This window comes from Polypterus senegalus, chromosome 1 (assembly GCF_016835505.1).
Source record: "Polypterus senegalus isolate Bchr_013 chromosome 1, ASM1683550v1, whole genome shotgun sequence".
Lineage (NCBI taxonomy): Eukaryota > Metazoa > Chordata > Cladistia > Polypteriformes > Polypteridae > Polypterus > Polypterus senegalus.
Genome location: NC_053154.1, coordinates 168619783 through 168646369, shown reverse-complemented (window position 1 = coordinate 168646369; position 26587 = coordinate 168619783). Strand labels below are relative to the sequence as shown.

General features: G+C 38.2%; 1 protein-coding gene across 1 annotated transcript; it reads left to right on the top strand.

Annotated features, from left to right (window-relative positions):
- The first annotated feature begins 1246 nt into the window (after nt 1-1246).
- proca (protein C (inactivator of coagulation factors Va and VIIIa), a) lies at nt 1247-26374 on the top strand. Its single transcript, XM_039762574.1, has 9 exons — nt 1247-1411; nt 3543-3617; nt 4068-4228; nt 11361-11385; nt 11659-11769; nt 19873-20013; nt 20483-20613; nt 23669-23783; nt 25475-26374. Exons 2-9 carry the CDS (start codon nt 3548-3550, stop codon nt 26032-26034), a joined length of 1314 nt encoding a protein of 437 aa, XP_039618508.1. The 5' UTR covers nt 1247-1411; nt 3543-3547; the 3' UTR covers nt 26035-26374.
- The last annotated feature ends 213 nt before the right edge of the window (nt 26375-26587 follow it).

Below are 26587 nucleotides of genomic sequence, written 5' to 3'. Positions count from 1 at the left end.
AAAAGTGAATAGGGTGGTGGGCACACCTTCCACAGTTACAGATGGACAGCAAACAACTCACTTTCTACACTGGAGTGGTGAAACATGACATTAACACATCATTTAAGATACCAGGTGTCCCCACTAATCTTTTTTTTTCATAAATGAGAGAGCAGTTAAGGCCACAGCAGGTTATGCTGCCTCCATGCTGCCCTGGCACAGTCACTGTGGGCGGCCTGTGATTGTTTTGTTTGTTCTCATATATAAATGCATGTGAGGTGTCAGTTGTCTCCATCTCCATTACTGCAAAACACTCACAACCAGTTCACATACTATAAAATCTGAACAATGTAGAACATCATTCCATACAACAAAGCAGTAACAGCACACCTACCACATTCTTCTTTTCGTTACATGGTCCCATTATTACTGTAATGGAGGCACACTGAAAGGAAAACCATTTCTTTTTAGTCAGACCTGTACATAAAGGCATCTTAGCTCCTTTATCCTCACACTGTTCCTTTGAAATTGATTCCTTCAATGGACACCCTTTAGCATTCCACTCATTGTGCACAATCATTTTTATGCAGTGATTTATGCAAAGAACAACTATGTCAATGGGAGTGTGAAATGTATATAAGCAAGTGAAAAACATACAGTCAGTTTTAAGCATCATGACATACTCAGATGAGATATTGGCATGTAATAGATAACCGCCATTGTAAAGTAGTTTACAACCTGGTAAAAAAAAAAACCCAAAAAAAAGTCATTGTATCTGTTATTCTGTTTGTTGTAGGCACTGACAGTCATCCTTTGTGTTTTGCAAAAGTGCTTTATCATTTGCATTTCGTATAATTAGAAATGAAATAGTGCTGACCAAATGCATTTATGCTGCAAAGATTTGAGGCACAGTTTAAAGAATGAGTGTTAAATGTTCTTTAAAGTGTTAGTGAGAAATGCATCTAAGCAACTGAGAAAAACTGTGATATAAAATAATGAGAGTAAGGATTGTTAGGAATGATGATGAGCAAAAATGAAGAGTCAAACTCATGTGAAGAGACAAAAATTCTTGTATTTGCTTTTTGGACTCATTCATCCACTCATTATCAGAATGACATCTTTGAATTTTGAGGATGGTGATAAACGGGTTAACCTTCAGCATCAGGTAAAAGGCAGGGTCCAACCCTGGACCAGGAGTTTAACATATATCTTCAATTTTTTATTTCAAACTATTCAAAATGAGAAAGGTAAAGCCTAGCTTGTTTTTGTGTGTGTTGCTGTTGCTGGGCTTTGCAGACAGTGCACTTCAATCACTTGATTATTTACCTGAGGAATCAAAGGACTCTGGAACAGCAAATATTTAAAGTTAGACATTAACTGAGGTTAAACACTGCACTCCTCATAGAAGGCCTGCTTTTTATCTAAAAAAACTGTAAGTAACCATTTTCCTTAAAATTCATATATAATTTTTACTAAAAGTGAATGTACCTTTCAAGTGTATGAGAATTTTAGATTGGTCTCTGTGGTGTAGTGCCAGCACCTTTTTAAAAGATGGTGTTTGAGAGGAAACGCTGAATAGATCAGCTAATAGGGCTCCCACTCTGTGACAAAAATCAGGCGTGCATATGGCTTCTTTAAATAACCTGCGCTCAGAAATTATTGAATAATTACAAAATAATGCATTATTGAGGTGGAAATATATCACCAATGCAGAAGAAAGCAATCATAGTTAACTGATTGCAGCATATTGAAGGGCTGTCATACCACTTTAAAACTTTAAAGTTGTACCAAGTTGTACGATGTCAAGTAATGCTGATACTGTCATGTAATAGATGATCACCATCATAAAGTAGTTTACAACCTGGAAAAGAAAAGTCATTGTATCTGTCATTCCATCTGTTTTACTGTATATAGTGTCTATCTATCTATCTATCTATCTATCTATCTATCTATCTATCTATCTATCTATCTATCTATCTATCTATCTATCTGTTATATAGTTGCTATCTATCTATCTATCTATCTATCTATCTATCTATCTATCTATCTATCTATCTATCTATCTATCTATCTATCTATCTGTATATAGTTATCTATCTATCTATCTATCTATCTATCTATCTATCTATCTATCTATCTATCTATCTATCTATCTATCTATCTATCTATCTGTTATATAGTTGCCATCTATCTATCTATCTATCTATCTATCTATCTATCTATCTATCAGAGGGGACTAGGCAGTCTCATGGTCTGGAATCACTGCAGATTTTATTTTTTTCTCCAGCCATCTGGAGTTTTTTTTTTTTTGTTTTTTCTGTCCACCCTGGCCATCGGACCTTACTCTTATTCTATGTTAATTAATGTTGACTTATTTTATTTTCTTACTGTGTCTTTTATTTTTCTATTCTTCATTATGTAAACCACTTTGAGCTACTGTTTGTATGAAAATGTGCTATATAAATAAATGTTGTTGTTATTGTTGTTGTTGTTGTTATCTATCTATCTATCTATCTATCTATCTATCTATCTATCTATCTATCTATCTATCTATCTATCTATCTATCTATCTATCTGTTATATAGTTGCCATCTATCTATCTATCTATCTATCTATCTATCTATCTATCTATCTATCTATCTATGAACGATCCTCATCTATCTATCTGTCTGTGTAAAAAGGTATACCAAAACTGCATCATGTTGTGGATGATTGTCAAATACAGTAAAATTTTTCAAAACCACATGTGAAAACAGCAAGAGTAAAAACAACATGGAGTCACGAAAAAATTCTTTAATTTCAAAACATTTAGGCTCTGGCTATCTCAGGTTCTGGATATTGATACAGGTTTAGGAAATGGGTGGACGAATGGATGGACAAATGGATGGATGGATAGATGGATGGTTGGAAAATAATGATCAGCCTTAATAATAGAGATGTTCCTCTTCCTTTACTAAATGATACCAGTTTGCCTACCCATTCAGTGGATGCACGGTCCTTGCACTAAACAGAGAGGTTTCCAATGATTTGGTTAGGTTAATCAAGCAAATAGAAAAGATAAATGAGTGTTGGAGTGAGCAGGATTGTGTTCTAAGATGGTTTGGTGCTCTTTCCTGGGTTAGTTCCAGGTTTCACATAATGCTGCTGGAATAGTTTCCAACTTCCTTCTACCCTTAATTGCAATACACAGATTTAAATTAATTGGTGGCTTATTACCAGCATGACAATTTGGGAATTCAATAGAAGTGTACTAAACAGGTCATGATAACAGAATGCTTCTTCCCGTCTCTTCTCTCCTCTCCTCTCCTCTTCTCATTTTAGTTACTTAAGTCTATCTTCTCACTCTCTTTACCATGCTGGCAGGCTCTATAGGCAGAGCCTTCTTTCTCTAAAGTCTACAAAACTGTTACCCTAATAGTCTTCCCTAAATAAACCAACCATTATTTAAAGCCCACAAATTGGAGTGTGGAGAAAGACATGGCCCAAACTGATACTAAAGTGATCTTCTCTTTCTGTTTCTCTTACTCTCTCTCTCGCTCCTCTGCTCCCTGCCCTTCTCCTAGGAGCCATGAGAGACTTGACGATGACATTACTGCTCTATGTGTTGCTGTGTGCCACAGGCTTTGCCAGTGCCTCAGGTAGGTCAATGGAGAATTGAGAGGATGCTGTGCTGTTACTTCTCTAGACCTCGCTGTTCTAAATGTTTTGGGTTAAATTTAGCATTTTTTGCACATTTGGGAAAGCCAGTTAGGTGTACTTTCATCAACTGTCTCATTTTTCAGCCTTTTAAGTTTAAAAAAACAGGTTAACTGTTAGTTATAACAACTTGCTACACAGATGGTGAGAATGCTGAGCACCATACAGGAAGAATTTGAATGAACAGGCAGTTTAGCCAATCGTGATTAAAAAGGTCTGAAAAGCTTGAGAGCAGAAGCTTTAAGTTATTAAATGTATAGATGGTTGGATGGATGCTTGGATAAATGGATAGATCTAAACCAAATTTCATACATTTGGTCAGATATCCCCCCGAGTCTCCACTATTCTGTTCCCTATTCACTTCATGTCAGTAACTTGCTTGCCTCCTTTAGTATTTTACAGCAGCCAGCAGGCAAATTCTGTATTGCGCATTCACAAGAGAGCCAACAGCTTATTTGAAGAACTCAAGCAGGGCTCACTGGAGAGAGAGTGCATGGAGGAGAAGTGCAGCTTTGAAGAGGCACGAGAGATTTTTAAAACCATGGAAGCCACGGTGAGCCACAAACTGTCAGGTGGTGTCTCTTGTGGGGCTGGAGACCCAATGGGGGTGGGGGAGCATGCTAGGGGGTCAACACAGTCATGTCTTGGTTGAAAAATAAAAGGTTCATAGGTTCATTCTGAGCCACTGACATTCTGTTGAGCCATCTGGCTTTATTTTTACTTGTAAAGTTCATCCCACTTAAAAGGATAATACTACACAGTAAGTAGTTAAGATAGATTGGTAGCATTTATGTGTCACAACTCCAGGGACCTATTTTTGAATGCAAGGCTGGGTATCATCTGTATGGAATTGACATGTTTTATTAGGCCCTTGTTTTATAAAGTTCCTGAGATTTTCTTCTATCTCCCAAAAATATGAGTGAGTCAGTCCTGCAAAGCACGTGTTCCCTGGCCAGGGTTTTTGTAATCATATTCTTGAAGCTGCTAAAACAAGATCCTTTTGAGGAACAACTGAGTTGGGAAAATGAATGCATAATATGGTCCTCCAGCTGGGACTAATGTCTCTGACTTGCTGTGAGACGCTATGTCCATTGAAAATAAAAACATAAGAATATAAGAGATTTGACAAATGGGAGGAGAGCATTCAGTTCATCAAGCCAGTTTGTTTAGCTAATAGCTAAGCTGTCCCAGTGTCTCATCCAGATTCTTTTTAAAGGTTATCAAGGTTTCTGTTACAACTACATGTCTCAATCATTTGTTCCAGATTTCCACAACACTTTCCGTGAAGAAGTGCTGTCCTAAATGCACTTCCCCTTAATTTCCACTGATATCACAAGTACGTGATTCACCATTAAGTTGAAATAATTCTGCTAGAGCTCAATGCCTTTGAGAATTTTGAAAACCTGATTATGTCTCCACACTGTCTCCTCGTCTCGAGACTAAACAGGTTTAATTCTCTGTGTCTGTCAGGGTACGACATGTCCTTAAGGTGTGGGATGCACTTGATTGCTTTTCTCAACTTCAATTGCTGCTATGTGTGGTGACCAGAATCAGACAGTACTAGAGGTGTTGCCTCCCTAGTGCATTATATAGCCCAAGCATAATATCCCTCAATTTATATTCAACAGTTTTTACAGCATTTTCATTTGCCATTTTAATCATTTCTGCATGTTATTTAGACAACGAAAACTTTTTTTACCAACATAAACCCATAAATCCTATTTCAGAGGTTGCTTCCTTTATGACAGAGTCTTCCATTTTGTATTTATAACTCAGGTTGCTTCTGCAAACATGTGTCACTTTGCACTTTTCTACATTAACCCGTATTATCAAAGCGTTCATTCAGTTCTGAAGTTTTTCTGAATTGTTTTTGCTGCTTCTTCAGTGTCTGCCATTGAGTTACATGAATGCACATTTGTGGTTATCAAATAACCACAAGGGCATTTAAACTGTGTGTGAATGTTAGTTACAAAGAAAGAAAGTAGAGTGACCCAGTAACTTGGCTTTGGGATGAAGGCAGGACAAGAAAGAGGTGGTAGAAAAGAGAAAGAGAGGAAGGAATTGAGTGCATGTGTTTATAGTGCATTACCGCACCCACCACACGACAAACCACCTGGATTGGGACCCAAGAGCAGCGTGTGACACCTCAGCACCACACTGGAACAGTGTGAGTTTTTTTTTTACGGTGGCTAAAGTGCCAATCCTGCCGCCAACCCCCAACTTTTTCCTGTAAGTTGGTGGACCTGCTTGTAAGACAGTGGGGTGGCAGAAAGCAGATTATTTTATCAAGCGAAGAACAAAGAACAAGGCAATAATAAAAGCAACTGTTTACACCAATCTATAAACCCCTCAATGTTCTGACCATAAGGGAAGCCCTATCTACTGAATCCTTGTGCAGAACTTTCTGTTTGGTTTGTAGTTCACTTCTCTACCTTCTGTCTTCTGACTGACTCCCAGCTCCAGGTCACACCACTACCATCCCTCATACATTTTCCACACCCATCATGCTGCAGCCTGGCCAATATATTCATATTCTGCCTGGCTGCATTCATAGATAAAAGCTGTCCTAACGCTATCCTAAACCTACAGTGGTGTGAAAAACTATTTGCCCCCTTCCTGATTTCTTATTCTTTTGCATGTTTGTCACACAAAATGTTTCTGATCATCAAACACATTTAACCATTAGTCAAATATAACACAAGTAAACACAAAATGCAGTTTTTAAATGATGGTTTTTATTATTTAGGGAGAAAATAAAATCCAAACCTACATGGCCCTGTGTGAAAAGTAATTGCCCCTGAACCTAATAACTGGTTGGGCCACCCTTAGCAGCAATAACTGCAATCAAGCATTTGCGATAACTTGCAGTGAGTCTTTTACAGCGCTCTGGAGGACTTTTGGCCCACTCATCTTTGCAGAATTGTTGTAATTCAGCTTTATTTGAGGGTTTTCTAGCATGAACCGCCTTTTTAAGGTCATGCCATAGCATCTCAATTGGATTCAGGTCAGGACTTTGACTAGGCCACTCCAAAGTCTTCATTTTGTTTTTCTTCAGCCATTCAGAGGTGGATTAGCTGGTGTGTTTTGGGTCATTGTCCTGTTGCAGCACCCAAGATCACTTCAGCTTGAGTTGACGAACAGATGGCCGGACATTCTCCTTCAGGATTTTTTGGTAGACAGTAGAATTCATGGTTCCATCTATCACAGCAAGCCTTCCAGGTCCTGAAGCAGCAAAACAACCCCAGACCATCACACTACCACCACCATATTTTACTGTTGGTATGATGTTCTTTTTCTGAAATGCTGTTTTCCTTTTACGCCAGATGTAACGGGACATTTGCCTTCCAAAAAGTTCAACTTTTGTCTCATCAGTCCACATGGTATTTTCCCAGAAGTCTTGGCAATCATTAAGATGTTTCTTAGCAAAATTGAGACGAGCCCTAATGTTCTTTTTGCTTAACAGTGGTTTGAGTCTTGGAAATCTGCCATGCAGGCCGTTTTTGCCCAGTCTCTTTCTTATGGTGGAGTCGTGAACACTGACCTTAATTGAGGCAAGTGGGCCTGCAGTTCTTTAGACGTTGTCCTGGTGTCTTTTGTGACCTCTCGGATGAGTCGTCTCTGCGCTCTTGGGGTAATTTTGGTCGGCCGGCCACTCCTGGGAAGGTTCACCACTGTTCCATGTTTTTGCCATTTGTGGATAATGGCTCTCACTGTGGTTCGCTGGAGTCCCAAAGCTTTAGAAATGGCTTTATAACCTTTACCAGACTGATAGATCTCAATTACTTCTGTTCTCCTTTGTTCCTGAATTTCTTTGGCTCTTGGCATGATGTCTAGCTTTTGAGGTGCTTTTGGTCTACTTCTCTGTGTCAGGCAGCTCCTATTTAAGTGATTTCTTGATTGAAACAGGTGTGGCAGTAATCAGGCCTGGGGGTGGCTACGGAAATTGAACTCAGGTGTGATACACCACAGTTAGGTTATTTTTTAACAAGGGGCAATTACTTTTTCACACAGGGCCATGTAGGTTTGGATTTTTTCTCCCTAAATAATAAAACCATCATTTAAAAACTGCATTTTGTGTTTACTTGTGTTATATTTGACTAATGGTTAAATGTGTTTGATGATCAGAAACATTTTGTGTGAGAAACATGCAAAAGAATAAGAAATCAGGAAGGGGGCAAATAGTTTTTCACACCACTGTATATATGCATTTAAGTGGTTTAATTTGGTAATAGGCTTGTTTGTAAATGCATGTCTGTCTCCTGCACTCAATTATTAGAATTATTGTCAGACAAGTAATACATTATTGGTGAAGAATGGTGACATAGAATTGGTGACATACTGGTCAACATTGCTCAGTCATAGGATCCTAGGTTCAGACCAGGATCATAGTCATTGAGTTTGCCTTCATAAATACATGGCTTTTCTTTGCATGCTCCAGTTTTTCTTTAACATCCCAAAGACTTGCATGTTAAGGTAATCAGAGATGGAAAATGTGTAAATGGCTTGGGGTGAGCATGTGAATGCACCTTGTGATGGATTGGTCCCTGACCAAGGGCTACCTGATGGTGTCAGGGAAGGCTTTGGCTCCCATAACCTATAACTGGATTAAATGTGTTAGAGGTTGGAAGGCTGGATAGAGCTGCATTGAGTGCTACAGTCAAGGAGTGTGATTATATATTCTTGAATTACTGGCACAAACCACTTAGATTGATGACTGGATAGCCCTTCACCATAGAATTTGAATTTATGTAGGACTGTGTGTAACAGATTTAAGGAGTGAATAGGTTACACTGAGCAGTACAATGTTGTTATCCCACCACCCTGAACATAGTGAAAGTAGCTGGACAGGTTTTGGGAACACTCCTTTAACTCTGTATGCTGGAATGAGCCTCCCTGTTGCAATTTTTTGTCTACTGTTCTCTCTGTAATAAATCTGAAACCTTTTGCAGTCTTCTTCCTGTCTCGTTTCCACTAATTACATTTGGGGCACATTTGTCAATGTAGGAACTACCACCTTCTTGTGGGGTCCTTGAGATAGCCTCCTGGTATGTTTAAATATGCTGCCCTTTCTGGATTAATGTCATGTCATATTCAAATCTGCTTAATGCAGACCAGGATCATGGGGGATGCCACAGCCAAATAGGGCATAAGATAGGAACAAACCATACACACACAGACACATACAAACCAAACACACAGAGGCCAATTTAGCATTGCCAGTTCATCAATCTTCGTGTCTTTGGATAGTGGGTGGAAACTGCAGCAGCAGGAGGAAGCCCACACAGACAAAAGGAGTACATGCAAACTCCAGGTAGGGAGAATCCAGGACACAAACTCCGTTCCCCTTACCATGCAGCAGGAATGCTACCATGCTTGCATCCTTTCTGGAGTCAACTTTGTTATTTTTTGTGAGTACCACTTAAGGCCCCCTGTTATATTATGTCAATGTTTGCCAGGCACATATCTCCAACGTTTAAAACAAAATTATTGATAAATTAAAACATAATTCAAAATTTTAGATTTGACTGATGCCCCACCCAGTAGGGTTGGTTTTTGTTCTGTGCCCAGTGCTGCTGTAAACCCTAAAATTGGATTAGATGTGTTCAGTACCTGGATAGATGGATGGATGGATGGTTGGATGGATGGATGGACAAAACAAACAATTTTTAATATACTTTTATGATATTTCTCATAGCATACAATGTGTGTAGAAGGGAGGATTAGCTCCACAAATGGACCAGATTCAGTGCTGGCAATATTTGTGTCACCTTAAAGCTATAACAGCTCAATCTCCTGTCAGGTATACCAGTTGGCCACCTCAGCCAGTCACCACAGACTCTCCTGTAGTGCATCACACAGATCCACCACCTCTGTCAATCACCATGGATCCAAATTGCTACCTTTGTCTGTCACTGCACTTCACTTCACGGATATGTCACCTCGGTTGGTCATCACATCTCCCATTTCCTTATGCCATCACTTGGGTGCCGTTACCCAGATACATCCACAGGCATCTGTCCTTCTCCTTTTAAATGCCCAGCAGAGCAGATGCTGTCCATCCCGACCTTGCATTTAACCAACTGTTCCTTGATCGATCTTTACCCTTGTTTCTTTCTCTCTTTGTCTGTTCTTGATCTCCCCTTTTCTAACGCACTAGCCTCCTTTTTATCTTCATAGCAGACCCAAATGTTGCTAATTAATTACTCATGCTTCTAATTACCCCAGCACAGGGAATCGCACGCTTTCACACTTATAGCACTTGTTGCGGTGGTTAAGCCACTAGTCTGTGGTTCAAACTAACTAAAAACAAATAAAACTCAATAAAACACCTCCCAGATTGGCTGACCACATGTAAGGTATGCTCATGCATTGGTCAGGATGCTCTTTCTCTCACTCCTCCTGTTAGTTTTTGAAGCACAAGCTGCTGTCTTGTTCAGGTGAAGTCAGAGCATGCAGAAGTCTGGATTGTTGAAGTTATTGAGAGCTGCAATTTAAAAATCCCAGATTTGAGCAGGTCAGCAGTCATGCCGTTCCAGCATGTCCAGAGTCCAGTGGTTGTGGAGTCTCAAATGCCAGGAAGTGGAAAAAACTTTTTATAACTTTACGATCATTTTCTTTTAGTACAATAAACCAATCAGTGTCTAACTAGTATTGAAGATTATTTATCCCAAAATTAAGTCCAATCCAATGTGTTAACTATGTGAACATGCAATACATATACAAATGGGGCATTTGATTTTAGCACTGTTTTATTGTGCCATAATTAAAAAATATAACTAAATGATTGATTTTCAGTACAGTGCCCAGTTTTATTGTCAGTTTAAAATACAATACAAAAGCATATAGCATTTTAATTCATATTAATGAATTAAATAGTTAGATTTTAGAGTGGAGCTGATCTTGGTTGTCCTTTAGTTGGTTTCCATACAAATATCTGTAACCCACTGGCAGACAGCCACCTCCACTAGTGTCGACTGTTAAGTGACTCGCTTCCAAGGTCTACAAGTTCTTTTATTCCAAGACATCTTGGAGAATTCTTGGAAAACATCAGCCAATTTATTATTTCTTGCCAATTTGATAGGACGTTTGTACGATTTGGCAGCTAGAATTAAATACTTCTTATGAAACGAGTTTCATTAAAAACAAAAAGAAAGTCCAGTTTCAAGTTAACTCTGTTTCTATGAGATATACAAATCCACAAATTGGAACACAATGTCAAAAATATTCGGAGAAAAGGCAGTTTTGGAGCACATAACTGAATGTTGTACTTTGGGCACACCATTGTTTACAGTGTTTTAGGATTTATGTAGGTAAAAGTGAAGAGCAATAAAATTCAGTGAGTCATTGTGGTTTAATAAGCCTTACTCTCATATAACTAGCCTGTTTAGTAAATATTATATATATAGTACTTTACTACTACTTATTCAATTTCATTTCTACATATTATTGATATTCATAATGGCCTGTGTCTAAAACAGAATTTAAGTAGTGGTTACTTCAATATGCTCAGTTTTTATCCATATAAATATGGTTCTTTTATTTAGCACAATTGTTACTTCTTTTGTAAAGCTTCACATGTTGTATTTTAGTAAATATTTCAATATTAATGAAACACAAAGATTCTATATAAAAAATCTTCTTGACCACTATTATAATAACCAATATTTACATTTTGTCATTTGCAGCTAAATTTCTGGACCAGATATTATGGTAAGTACTCAAATAAAAGCCTCTGGGTTGTATATGATGAGCAACACACTAAAGGGAAGTAAAAACACAGATTTTAAATGGGAAAAACGTTGTGTTTTAATGATGGGTTCTGGGATTCTGTCTAAAAATATATTAAAAATGATGATGCTTCAACAGATCTGACCAGACTGGTAGATTGTTTTATTGGGTGCTTTTTATAAAGAGAGGAATAAAGGGAACAAAAGAAATCACATAATAAAAAAAGAAAAACAAAACTTTTTTCTCCTTATACAGATGGAGACCAGTGTGACCCAAACCCCTGTCATAATGGAACCTGCATTGACCAAATTGGGTCTTTTCTCTGCCGTTGTGATCCTAATTTTGAAGGTCGTCTCTGCGGATATGGTATGTGTTCTCAAGGGCTGGGAGCCATCAGGGTCCATTCATTTGGTTTCAGTTGTCAAAGTGAATGGTTAGACTGCATCAACTAATGCTTGCCTTTTAATGTAGTTGTTATCAACATATACTCACCGGCCACTTTATTAGACACACATTGCTAGTACTGGGTTGGACCCCTTTTGCCTTCAGAACTGCTATAATTCTTTGTGGTGTAGATTCAACAAGGTACTGGAAACATTCCTCAGAGATTTTGGTCTATGTTGACATGATGGCATCATGGCAGTTGTTGCAGATTTCTCAGATGAACATCCATGATGTTAGTTTCCCGTTCCACAACATCCCAAAGGTGCTCTATTGGATTGAGATCTGGTGATGGTGGTGGCCATATGAGTACAGTGAGCTTATTGTCATGTTCAAGAAACCAGTTTGAGGTGATAGATGATATGAGCTTATTGACATGGCACATTATCCTACTGGAAGCAGCCATCACAAAATGGCTACACTGCGTCATAAAGAGATGGATGTGGTCAGCAACAATACTCAACTAGGCTATGGCATTTAAACAGTGTTCATTTGGTACTAAGGGGCCCAAAGTGTGCCAAGGAAATATCCCCCACACCGTTACACTATCACCACCAGCCTGAACTGTTGATACTTTAAATGTTTTAAATGCCAAATTCTGAAATCTACCATTCGAATGTTGCAGCAGAAATCAAGAATCATCACACCAGGCATTGTTTTCCAATATTCTATTGTCCAATTTTGGTCAGTCCATGTGAATTATAGCTTCAGTTGTCTGTTCTTACCTGACTGGAGTGGAAGCCAATGTGGTCTCCTGTTACTCTAGCCTGACAGCTTCAAGGTTCGATGTGTTCTGTATTCAGACATACTTTTCTGCATACCTCAGTTGTAAAGAGTGGTTATTTGAGATACTGTTGCCTTTTTATCAGCTCAAACCAATCTGGACATTCTCCTCTGACCTCTGAAATAAACAAGGCATTTTCGCCTATAGAACTGCTGTTCTCTAGATATTTTCCCTTTTTTGGACCATTCTTTGTAAACTCTAGAAATGGTTGTGAGATCAGCAGTTTCTGAGATACTCAGACCACCCTTTCTGACACCAACAACTGCTCCACATTCAAAGTCACTTAAATCCCCTTTCATTTCCATTCTGATGCACTTTTTGAACTTCAGCAGGTCATCTTGACAATGTCTACATGCCTAAATGCATTGGGTTGCTGCCATATGATTGGCGGATTAGATATTTGCATTAACAAGCAATTGAACAGGTGTAACTAATAAAGTGGCTGGTGAGTGTATATTAGTAATAATAATAGACTTATCTTATGTTGATATTATGGCAAAAGTAAAAACATTATAAAATGGATTCAATATCTATACTAATAAAAGGCAAAGCCCTCACTCACTCACTGACTCACTCATCACTAATTCTCCAACTTCCCGTGTAGGTAGAAGGCTGAAATTTGGCAGGCTTATTCCTTACAGCTTACTTACAAAAGTTGGGCAGGTTTCATTTCGAAATTCTACGCATAAGGGTCATAACTGGAAGCTATTTTTCCCCATATAATGTAATGGAGTCTGGGGTTGGAGATGGCCGCGGGGGGCGGAGTTTCGTGTGACATCATCACGCCTCCTACGTAAGTACGTAGAGCACAAGGAAGAACTCCAAACAGCGATCAGCACAAAACGCCATTTCACAATTGAGAAGGCAGAAAAACATTATGAAGCAAATGATGCATACAAGCATATTCATAAGTACAGCTACTGCGGAAACAAAGCACGGCGTGAACCGTAAGTTTATATTAAATTAAGTTCATAGGCTACCACTAGCGTTTGTAATTTAGTGCCTGCCCATATAAGGCCGTCCATCAGCGGCAATCCAATACAAACACTGCCGGTAAATATTCACGGTGAAGGACTGTGCTTATGCAGAGGAAGATGAGATGGTCAGGGTGGTGTTTGGCACAAACTCATTGAAACTGCGAGAGAAAGTTTTAAGTGCGGGTCTTAGCTGACATTACGAGATGGCACCAGTACAGCTGGGAACCTTCGATGCAAGAACACCAAGCGGCTCCGTGAACTGGCGCATGCACAGACAAAAGCAACAGTTCCAAAGAGTGATGAACAAAACCGAATTACACAATTGAGAAGGCAGCAAAAAAATATGAAGCGTCTTATACATACAATCATATTCATAAGTGCAGCTACTGCGGAAACAAAGCACACGGTGGAAAAAGTGAATGTCCTGCTAAAGGAAGACAGTGTAAAAAAACCCGTGCATGCAGTTTGTCACATCACAGATAAAAGGAAGACGAGCTGTTTATTGATGCAGTAAGGAACTAATCGATGAATGAAACCTCTTATCTTTACAGCGATTGACAAACACGGAATGTAACTTGAACACATCCTACAAATACGAGCCTGATTGAAAGAAATAATGATAATCAAATCCTTGATGACAGCAACATTCAATAACACTCACAAAACAATTACTGTATATTGACAATCATGTTACGTTATTTTTAAAATGTTCCCTTTTCTTTTCATAACTTCTACTTCTCCACTGCGATACGGGTATATATATATAAATGTATATATATACCCGATCTACAATACATACTTTAGCATAGACAAGCCACACGCTGTGGCTAATTGTAGAGTCTTAAGCCTCTAACGCCACATTGAGGTTCGATTCGAGAGGGATGTACTGACTATGTACGCGCTACCGATTCATTTTACCTTCGCATCTCCTTGGTTTGGGGCGTATGAAAAATATTAGGTTACGCAGAATCATGTTACGTTATTTTTAAAATTTTCCCTTTCTTAGCACAAGCACAGCTGAGAAGCTTCGATGCATGTACTCCATAAGCGTTAAAAATAACGCATTTAATCACACTTTCAATTCCAAGCAAGCGGGAACTTTTGTCAATGCATGATTTCCTGGTACATCCATTACACTGATACACACATCACAGCTACAAAAATGTTAGAGTCGGAATAAAGCGCGTTCCTACGACTGATCATTTCGACTACCCGCGAAGCCTTGATAAAAGCATGGTTTTGTGCACACTGAAAAGCAAGCAAAATTAGATGCATTACAGAAAGCGGACTTTGTGGCTCTTACTGGGGATCATTGGACTTCCGTGACCGTTAGTAATTCTAAATACATCTAATTACAAAATGTTCAATGATCACACTGTTTTAGCCTAATGTACAAAATAATTTTGGCTAATGTTACTCAGAGTTTAAAGAGTAAGCTGGTCAAATTACCTTTTATGTTTCTGACTTATTTTTTAAGAAGAAAAACTGCACTTTATGGTGAAATTTTGGTTATTATTATTTAAAGACAATACTATTCTGAAAATGTACTTAAAGTACTTAAACTACCACTTTATTTTTAAGTCTGCCCAATTTTAACCAGGGATGATATTTTTGTTTCTGTTTTGAATTCAAATGCAGTTTAAAGCTTTTTTTCAGAAATTAAAACAGCTTCAGTTTACAATATTCATGTCCATGTCTATTATTTGATTCTGTAAGCCCACTAAAACCGTTTTAAATAAAAAAAAACATTTGCGATTTGGGGCAAATTTACGTGTCGATTACATACGATTAATCAAGATTAATTCTTACACAGCCTCTAATTAATTGGATTAATTTTTTTAATCGAGTCCCACCCCTAATATATATATATATATATATATGTAGATTTGTATATATATGTGTATATACAGTATATATGTAGATATGTATATGTTGTATATACAGTGGTATGTATATATGTGTATATATGTGTGTGTATATATATATTATATATATGTTTATATATATATATATGTTTATATATGTGTATGTATGTATATATATATATATATATATATATATATATATATATATATATATATATATGCCAGCAACACTCATATCAATGACAAAACAATTACATTAACAATCATCTTACGTTATTTTTAAAATGTTTGCTTTTCTTTTTCATAACTTCTTTAACACACTACTTCTCCCCTGCGAAGCGCGGGTATTCTGCTAGTAATTTTAATAAATCAGACATACCCTAAAAATACATTTAATTATGTTAAATACCGATTATAAAATGCATTACAAAATTATTCATGATACATAAATATCACAGCAGGGATAATTACTCAAAAGCTGCTTATGACAGAAGGTACCCCCTTGACCACATGTTAATGTACCCTCTGTAAAAATAAATCATATAGGGAGGGAAAATGAAAGGAGAACACATATAACAAGAAACATATAATAATATTAGCATCAATGGGTTTACCTGTTGAGCTGTTGAACTCCTGTCTGTCATTTGTGATGGCTCACACATCTGTCCACTATAAACTAAAACCAGGTACCCGCTTTCTCTACTCACATCTTTTTCTCTGTCCCCTTCAACTCTTGGTTCCTTCCTCCTACCATTGCACCTTTATAAGCAACTCGTCTCTTGACACAGGATGAAATTACTTCTGCCTGTTGTTGTACCCATCAGGATTTTACATGTCAGTCCTGGCAGACCATTTTATTTAATAGGGTGTCAGAGAAATTTAATTTTGTTTGTGAGATCAATTGTCATGTTAAAGGGAGTGTACTAAATTCATACTCAGTAACAAAACTTGAATAATGATCAGAATTTTCCTTTATCAAAGGAATTATCAAAAATGTTGTTTTTGACATGACGACCATAATATTATAAGTCAAGCAGCACATGCATTATGTCCCTAGCAATGATGTAGCATCACAGTGACCAGACCTGCAAAATGATTGAGTCTACAAAAACTAGAAGCACAAAATGTCAGTACTCGGTACATAGAGTTGTGGTACAATGACCTCAACAAAATAAAAATACAACTGAAAAGCTGCAAAATAAAAAGAAATGTTATTTTGGCTATACTGATAGTTGTGTGGTGGATTTATATCTCTTGATGGATGTCCCTTGTTTGGAAAAGGCTCATATATACTATAGGGACTAGTCTGGTGTACCTGCAACCCTGACACATCAATCATCCTTGAAAGAACACTCCATGTAAAAATAATTTTTTTTTTTTTTGCATGTAGTTTGAAGTGGTTTCTGAGAAAATATTTCAATCTCATGTTTTCATTCAGAATAAAGAGTAAGAAGTTTATGACATAATAGAAGGCAATAACTACCAACATTGTACGATGGCAAATGATATGAAAAACATCCATGGAAAAAAACGTGTTGCATAATTCTTAACCTAAAATCTGCACATGCCCTGTATTTGTGTACTGTCTGTAATATAGGCAGTCAGTCCAAAAAAATAAAGAGTGAGGATCAGGAAAAAGAATGGAGTCAAAGGGGAAAAGCAAGGGTCAGAAATTAAATTCAAAAAGAGAGAAACATCAGAGCCATTCATAGACCAAAATCAAAGTCAAAAGGAAATCAAAAAAAGTTTAAAAGAAATCAAGTAGTATGCTATGTTTGGTCCAATCTTGGGTACTCATAACTATTTTAGAACAATCTTTATATTGGGAAGCTGATGATGCTGATAATGAGATTTCCAGCCTCAGAGAAACCCAAGAAAAACTAGCAGGAAGCTCAATTCATAACACTGGGCTGCAAAATGTTGTACCGATATAATGAAAATGTCATAAGCACTTAGGTTTCACACCACAGCACACCTGTCTTCTTAACTGCATTTTTAATATTGAATCCACTATGAAGGCGATCATAAAAGAATAAGTCAGCTTTGAGAATTGGACTCTTATAGCACTGATAAACTTCTTTAGTGTCATCTAACAGGATGCATATGAAGGGTCTGGCCGATGTTCTTAAAAAAATCAGTTCCAATTTTAGTCCTTAAATTGCCTGTTGATTTTTCAATAAGCATGCAGGTTAATACAAAATGCTCTTTTAACACTGTAGTTATAGGCTGGGAGTTCTCAGCTTGTGCAGTACAAGAGCAACTGTCAGGTGGTATGCGAGGGAAGAACAAAAGTGGCCTTAAAAGGACCATTGGTTACACAATTCAAGTCTCAATGCTGGGCTACTGTTCATTTCCTTTACTCAATCTCAACACACCTGCAGCGAAACTCTGCATCTGTTTTTTCCAACCTGTCCTGTTCTTCTTGTCCATGTCAATCAACCGCCAGCATCAATACAAAGTCTCCTTTGGCTCACATGCTGAGGTAACAGCTGAGGTAACAGCTCCTTCTTACTCCCCACCTCTTTGAGTCAATCCACGCCAACTATGCAACAAGATCGAAGGATTTCAGTGAAGGAGTGTACCTCAGGTAAGTGCTGTCTTTTTCAACGCCTCTGCCTTCACGAGCAGGCTGCACAATGTGTCTCTCTCAGGTTCGGTCCACCAACGTTAACATTTTTTTTTTTGTTTTGGGAAACATATTTGCTTGCCCTCATTTTTGGAACAGTATTAGAAATTGGCAGACTAATGCTAAAGAATATGTAATAAGGTACAAATGTCAACAATTTTTCATAATAAAAAAATTAGAACATTAGAACAATCTAGACAAGAACAGGCCGATCTTACCAAGATACTAGATACTTACATGTATCTAACATTTTCTTTCATCCATCTCCCAAAAAATAAATATAGGCATAGTGTTAACACAGAAGTAGAACTGCAAATAAATTTGTCAAAACTTGAACCCGGCATTGGCAACAATGAACTTATTTATTTAAAGAGCTTCAGTAGTCAGATTTTACCCTGGAGACAAATAAAGTTCGTTCATTGTATCTATCTATCTATCTATCTATCTATCTATCTATCTATCTATCTATCTATCTATCTATCTATCTATCTATCTGTAAAACAGACTCTGGGTGTCATGAAGAAGGAAGGCCTTCACGTGGTCTTTGAGCTATTTTCCTCTTTTTTGACCTGAAGTCAATTCTATGTCTCATTTTTTTTTCTGCATATTACCTGAATGTAACTCTATTCTTTTGTAAATTAAAAGTATGGAAATGTTAGGCATTCTGATTTTTATTTCTTTTCAAACTACACTACTGCTATTTTTAATTTGCAGTAATTAATTAAAAGACACAGACAAACACATACAAACTATCTGTAATCACTTAATCAAATCCCCAAATGCAATATTACTGGGCGGGTTAAGAAATCTTACCTTAAGCTGTGTCTAATAAGACTTCAGTACCTTACAATTTAATATTGAAAAAATGGGGGCACTTCAAAAAATGGAGGTAGAACGCCAAGACAAACAGTTGAGTGCACCTGACTTAGTGATAGCATGTGACATTTAATTAGGTATGTGTCATTGACCTGCTGTAGTTAAGCATTTGCTTTGATCAACACATCTACTATAAAAATCATATTGTAACTGAGATTCAAAATCATGCTTCACTTTAAACTAATGGGTGGCCCTGACCAGATGGTACAACATTCGGTAAGACTTTGATTTCAAAATATCTGAAAACCCCTGATCTACATTATACATCACTGAATATTCTTTTTTTTTTACTGTAATGGTGCTACATTCTAGCAGAATAAAATCTCTCATTTGTCTATGAAAAGACTAATCTGTCTTAATACCAACAATATTTATTTATTTTACTTGAGTGGCTGAGGTTCAAAAGGAAGCATGAGTCTAAGAATTCATCAGTATTTAATGGGGTAAAATAAAATGACCAGACAATACAATGTTGGACTCTAAAGTTGTTTAATAATTATTTCCGATTTTACAGAAGATACATCCAGTATTTGCTCTTAAATAAAATGCCTGCTCATGCATCACAGCTGCATTGTATGTATTTGGTGATGGTATTTAGGTGCAACACTTAAACTGTAAATCCAGTTAATTCAGTCTAAGGGCGCAGAGAGTACAGGTTAAAAAACATGAACAAAAGAAGAAAATACATTCAATTTAGCATAAATAACCAGTAAAATAAAGCAAAAATAATAAGAACATCATTCAGTATTTTAATGACTCCCTGACTTGAGCTGCAAGGAATCAAAGTCTTCTCTTTGGGGTAAATCAGACCTAATTCCCTTTTCTTTTGACTGATACTCCAGTATCAAAATTCCTTTTTTTGATGCCGAGCAGGAGACTGAAATCTGAATTTTTTTCCAGAAACATTTGCCACAAACTGCTCAAATGACAATGGGGGCTGTGACCATCAATGCAGGGAAAATGCCCAACAGAAAAGCCGTCAGTGCAGCTGCATCTCTGGATACAGCCTTGATGATGACAACCGTCAATGCAGTAGCAAAGGTATGAGTGTCACCTTCGTGTGCTACCTAAGAGATTCAACCCAAATGAAACTGAACTAGTCCTCTGGTCCACAGCTCCTGCTGTCTATCAATGAAAGCACTCGTTGTCTACCATTGGGTGGCCAGAAGCTTTTGAATAAATTCCTTGTTATTCCATATTATTTTAAACCCATGTTCATCCGTATACATCATATTCAGTGGGGAGCCTGGAGATTCATACAAGTTTGTCCCACTTTGATAACTTCCAAATGGCTGTTTTTATTAATGAGGGGACAGGGTTTAACCTTCAGCATATTTGACCCAGATACTGGATGATGACAGTGCCTTAGTGCTGTCACCTTTCACAATAATGTTGTGTTCAGTGAGAGCCTTGATACAAGTTTCTGTCATTGTTGTTCCGATATTGTCTCCAGTGAAACTGGAGGTTTTTTTCCAGTACTGCATTACTAATATTTTGTATTCCTCCTCAGAACAATTTCCATGTGGACACCTTCAGGTTGAGAAAGCAGAGGACCCACCACGTGAGATCAAAGAGTGTCGTGGGATAATGCCTTGGGTTGTGGGAGGCGCAAAGGCAAAAAAGGGACATAGTCCCTGGCAGGTAAAGCTTACCTTACCATTTAGCAGGACATCTTCTATATTTTGAGACTGAAGTACTGTAGTGATATCTGCCGAAGCAAACTTTATTCTGAGGAGGATAAGCTCTCTTAATGGGACCAGTCTACTGCTGCCAGTTCTCAAAACTAAAAGTCTGCTTAGCAAGTACTCATCTAACATTGATGCTTGATATTTTCTGTATGGCGTAGTAGTTAAAGCTATTGCCTGACAGCTCCAGAAATGTGTTTTTAAATATTTGCTCGATCATTGTGTAGAGTCTGAAAGTTCAAGCTTTTCTTCTACATCTCCGAATTGTACTTGCAAGATTTATCATTGATTGGTTAAATTGACTGTGTGAGTGATGACATCCTGGATTAATGTCCCATCTAGGATTTTTTTCAACTTGTACCTTTTCTCTGTTGATATGGGCACCAGCTCTTGAGAGCTTTGAACTGGATTAGAAATTGGAGGGATGAGCTTAAGCAAACCATTTATTATGGTGGTCCATATTTCTTTGTCAGAGCCAGATTTTAATCCAGAACCAGTTATATTTGAAACAAATACAGCATCATATGAAAGCCTGAGTTTTCTTGAAACATCTGATTTACAGTAAGTACAGATGAATAATGAATATGTTGCACATCCTTGTTCTCCAATAAGTAGTTGCTGCTGCTTGTCTTAAAGCCACTGTAAATTCTGTGACCTAATAAATTATTCAGTATCAAAAAGTAAGTCACTTGCTCATATGAAAAATTATTAATGTTTTAATGGTCAAAACAATGTTTACAGACAAAGTGTTCCACCTCTTACTTCTTGTTGAACTTAACGGATGGCCTTCTGTCTATTATTACAAGGTTTTAGGGAAAATATACCTAAAGCATTGGCTACAAGGCAGAAGCAAAGTCAGTATGGAGCACCAGTCCATCACAGGGCACAAACACACACAAACTCATGCCAGGCCAAACTAAAGTTTCCAATTAATCTAACATTATGTCATTAGGGTGTATGAAAATAAGAGGATCTAGAGAAAAGACTCATGTAAATTCCATGAGGCAGTAGTAACGCTCATTGTGTCATACAATGATCAGCTACAATATTAAAAACACCGACAGGTTAAGTAAGTAACAATAACATCTTGTTACAATGGCACCTGTCAAGGGGTGGGATATATTAGGCAGCAAGTGAAAAGACAGTTCTTGAAAGTGACGTGTTGGAAGCAAGAAAAATGGGCAAGAATAAAATTGAGATAACTGGGTAAAAGAATCTCCAAAATTTTAGGTCTCATGGGATGTTCCTAGTATGCAATGGTTAGTACATATCAAAAGTAGTCCAAGGAAGAACTACCAGTCAACTGGCAACAGGGTCATGAGCACTGAAGGCTCATTAATGTGTGTGAGGAGTTGAGGGTAGCCTGTCTGGTTTGATCCCAAAGAGCAGCTACTGTAGCACAAATTGTTGAAAAACTTAATACTGACCAGGAGAAGAAAATGTCAGAACAAACTGTGAATCACACCTTGGTGTATATGGGGCTGTGTAACTGCAGACCAGTCATTGTGCTCATGCTGACCTCTGCCCACCACCAAAAGAGCCTGCAATGTTTACATGAGTGTCAGATCTGGATCATCAATAGAAGACAGTGGCCTGTTCTGATCAATCAAGCTTCTTTTAGACCATGTGGATGGCCAGGTGAATGTGTGTTGTTTACCAGGGGAATAGATACATTATTGGAAGAAGGCAAGCTGGCAGAGGCGATTGTCTGCTAGGAAGCCTTGGGTCCTGGCATTCATGTGGATGTTATTGTGTCATGTACCACCTACCTAAAGATTGTTACAGAGCACACACACCACCTCATGCCAACAGTATTCCCTGCCGGAGGTGGCCCTGCCACACTGCAAAAATTGTCCAGGAATGACTTGATGAACATGACAAAAAGTTCAAGGTGTTGATTTGGCCTCCAAATTCCCCAGAACTTAATTTGATCAAGTGTTTGTGGAATGGAGGCCCCACCTCACAACTTACAGGACTTAAAAGAGCTGCTGCTAATGTCTTGGTGCCATGTACCACAGGACACTTACAGAGGTCTCATGGTGCCCATGCCAGGTCAGAGCTTTTTTGGTGGCACAAGGGGGGATAACACATTATTACTCAGGAGTTTTTAATGTTGTGGCTGATCGTTGTAAATTTTAAAGATGCAAATGGTTCAGGAATTAAATTAAACAAGCAGTATACAAAGAAAAAATGCAGGCTGAAGCTTGATTGGTCAGTTGAGCTGGTTGAGCTGTTTTTTTTTTTTTTGCACCTTCGCAACAGCTTCAGAATGCAAAGAATTTTTATCTTTAACATCTTTCTTCCAACAGCTCACAACACAGCGAAACCAGATGTTGTTTTCTGACTGTGATGATTCCTCACAATGCCACCTGATGGAATCCTCCAGAGTTACTTAAGTACAAGCACAAGTATAGGCAGTATACTGCTTGCATAGCAGCAGCATCCTCAAGTGCATGTGTCGAGTGTTAAGTATATCCCCAGCCTTAGACTACTCCTCCTCATGCCTGGGAACTCTTTCTTCAGCCCCTGTTCACAGGATTGGGCAGTTCTTCATAGGTGTTCCTTGACAGCAATAAATAAATGTACTTAAAAGCTCAGTCTCTTAAAATGTCCTCCTTTTGCTTTCAAGGTTCATTCTAAAATTCTGGTGGCCTCCAGACAACCCTGCTCTCTGGCAGCCATTGTAGACATTATAATTTAATCCCTGAAATTGTTTTTTGGAAGTCTACATGTGTATACCAGAATTTAGGGTCCAAGCTACATACAGGGGATCTTGCACCTCTAACAGAAATTTGGGCTGCTTTCTCATGACCTGAGATTTACCAGTGTCATCTGAAGCCAATGCTGGATTCACCATTTATCCCAATTTTGCAGGTTGCTGTGTTCAGAAACCCTTCCTCTGGGTTTCATCTGTGCTTTGTGGGTAGTAAGTTTGTCTTATTCACAAAAAGATCTCTAAGATCCATCAATGAAAGTTTGCAAATTCGAGTTCTATTCCTTCTTTTCTCTAGGCCCTTATTCTGTTTTCAGGCCGGTTCCACTGTGGAGGAGTGTTGATTGACCAGAACTGGGTGCTCACTGCTGCTCATTGTGTCAAGACAGGGACCAAATTCATGGTGCGGCTAGGTAAGTAAAAGGATGTTCCTGAGACTAATATGACTGAATTACAGTTGTGCTTGAAAGTTTGTGAACCCTTTAGAATTTTCTATATTTCTGCATAAATATCACCTAAAATATCATCAGATTTTCACTCAAGTCCTAAAAGTAGATAAAGAGAAACCAGTTAAACAAAGGAGACAAAAATATTATACTTGGTCATTTATTTATTAAGGAAAATGACCGAATATTACATACAGTATTTGTAAGTGGCAAAAGTATGTGAACCTTTGCTTTCAGTATCTGGTGTGACCCCCCTTTGCAGCAATAACTGCAACTAAACGTTTCTGGTAACTTTTGATCATTCCTGCACACCAGCTTGAAGGAATTTTAGCCCATTCCTCCGTACAGAACAGCTTCAACTCTGGGATGTTGGTGAGTTTCCTTACATTAACTTCTCACTTCAGGTCCTTCCACAACATTTCGATTGGATTAAGGTCAGGACTTTGACTTGGCCATTCCAAAACATTAACTTTATTCTTCTTTAACCATTCTTTGGTAGAACGACTTGTGCGCTTAGGGTTGTTGTCCTGCTGCATGACCCACCTTCTCTTGAGATTCAGTTCATGGACAGATGTCCTGACATTTTCCTTTAGAATTCTCTGGTATAATTCAGAACTCATTGTTCCATCAATGAAGGCAAGCCGTCCTTGGACCAGATGCAGCAAAACAGGCCCAAACCATGATACTACCACCATGTTGTCCATGTGATCTGCAGACGAGCTGCAATGTTTTTTTTGAAGAGCAGTGGCTTTCTCCTTGCAACCCTGCCATGCACACCATTGTTGTTCAGTGTTCTCCTGATGGTGGACTCATAAACATGAACTTTAGCCAATTTGAGAGAGGCCTTCAGTTGTTTAGAAGTTACCCTGGGGTCCTTTGCGACCTCGCCGAATATTACACGTTTTTTTCTTAGAGTGATCTTTGTTGGTCGACCACTCCTGGGGAGGATAACAATGGTCTTGAATTTCCTCCATTTGTGCACAATCTGTCTGACAGGTGGATTGGTGGAGTCCAAACTCTTTAGAGATGGTTTTGTAACCTTTTCCAGCCTGATGAGCATCAACAACTCTTTTTCTGAGGTCCTCAGAAATCTCCTTTGTTCATGCCATGATACACTTCCATAAACATGTGTTGTGAAGAGCAGACTTTGATAGATCCCTGTTCTTTAAATAGCACAGGGTGCCCACTCACACCTGACTGTCATCCCAATGATTGAAAACACCTGACTCTAATTTCACCTTCAAACTAACTGCTTATCCTAGAGGTTCACATACTTTTGCCACTCACAAATATGTAATATTCAATCATTTTCCTCAATAAATAAATGACCAAGTATAATATTTTTGTCTCATTTGTTTAACAGGTTTCTCTTTATCTACTTTTAGGATGTGAGTGAAAATCTGATGACGTTTTAGGTTATATTTATGCAGAAATATAGAAAATTCTAAAGGGTTCAAAAACTTTCAAGCACAACTGTATTTACAACACCACTCTGTTGTCAGGCAATGTTTGGAACTGGGACCCAAGTAATAGAACATTTCCCTTAGGACAGCACATGGTGATCAAATTTTGAGAATAAGTTAAAATAAATTAATTTGGGTCAGTGGTTTCTTGTCTTTTTCAAGGAGAATGTTCAAAATGTGCTTCCCCCTTTTCAGGTGACTATGAGCGCCTGCGCATAGAACACACAGAAGAGACCCTGCATGTGACAGAAATTATTGTTCATCCAAACTACACAGAGAAAATTGAGGACAATGACATTGCATTGCTGCGCCTTGAACATCCAGTGCCCTTTACCAAATACATCATCCCTATCTGCCTGCCGCCACAACCACTGGCAGAGAATGTGCTAAACAATGAAGGCACCAATGTAGAAGTAACTGGTTGGGGTAAACAGCATGAAAATGCCAAAAACCAAAGCAGTGCTCTCCGCTACATCAAAATCCGGTTGGCCTCTCATGAACAGTGCTCCACCCTGATGACCAGCAAGCTCACAGAAAACATGCTGTGTGCTGGCACACTTGGCGAGATCAAGGATGCTTGCTCTGGGGACAGCGGGGGCCCAATGGTCACTAAGTACAAGAACACCTGGTTCCTTGTGGGGCTGGTCTCTTGGGGAGAGGGTTGTGGGAGGATCGACAAGCTTGGAGTTTACACAAAGGTCAGTAACTACTTGACTTGGATTCGTAATACTATAGAGGAGCACCCGAGTCTTTGATACCCTATGATCATTTGAAAACCTTTTAGCCTCTTTTGAACAGGGCCTCTGAACTGAGTATTAGCCTCTCAACCTGTAAGGATAACAGATGAATTTATAAAAAAGGGTTATTTTCTTTGATTATGTTACAGTGTCGTCCTAAAAGATAAGGCACTTCATGTGACTATGCTGGTTCTCATTCTTTAGGAAGTTATTGTGCTTTGTGTAGTCTCAGTATCACATAGGCCTTCAGACAAATTAACCCATTAAAGCTGCAAATGCAAGATTTGTAGAGGTGTCTTTTGCACAATGTGGAGAACACTTTATGTTAATAAAAAAAGTCTTCTTGTTGTTCACTGCATTTCTACAGTTTATTTTCATAAAACCTATGATATCATAAGCCCTACAAATGGGGGATTGAGATGCCTTTATAGGTAGATAGTAATAGCTCAGCCTATTCAGTTCAAGTAGTTCCAGCACTATGTAAGGATCTCTAATGAAAGACTTCAACTTAGGGCCTTCTTTGAAAACTGCCAAAGGGGCATTTGGAAATGAAGTATTGAGGATTCATGAT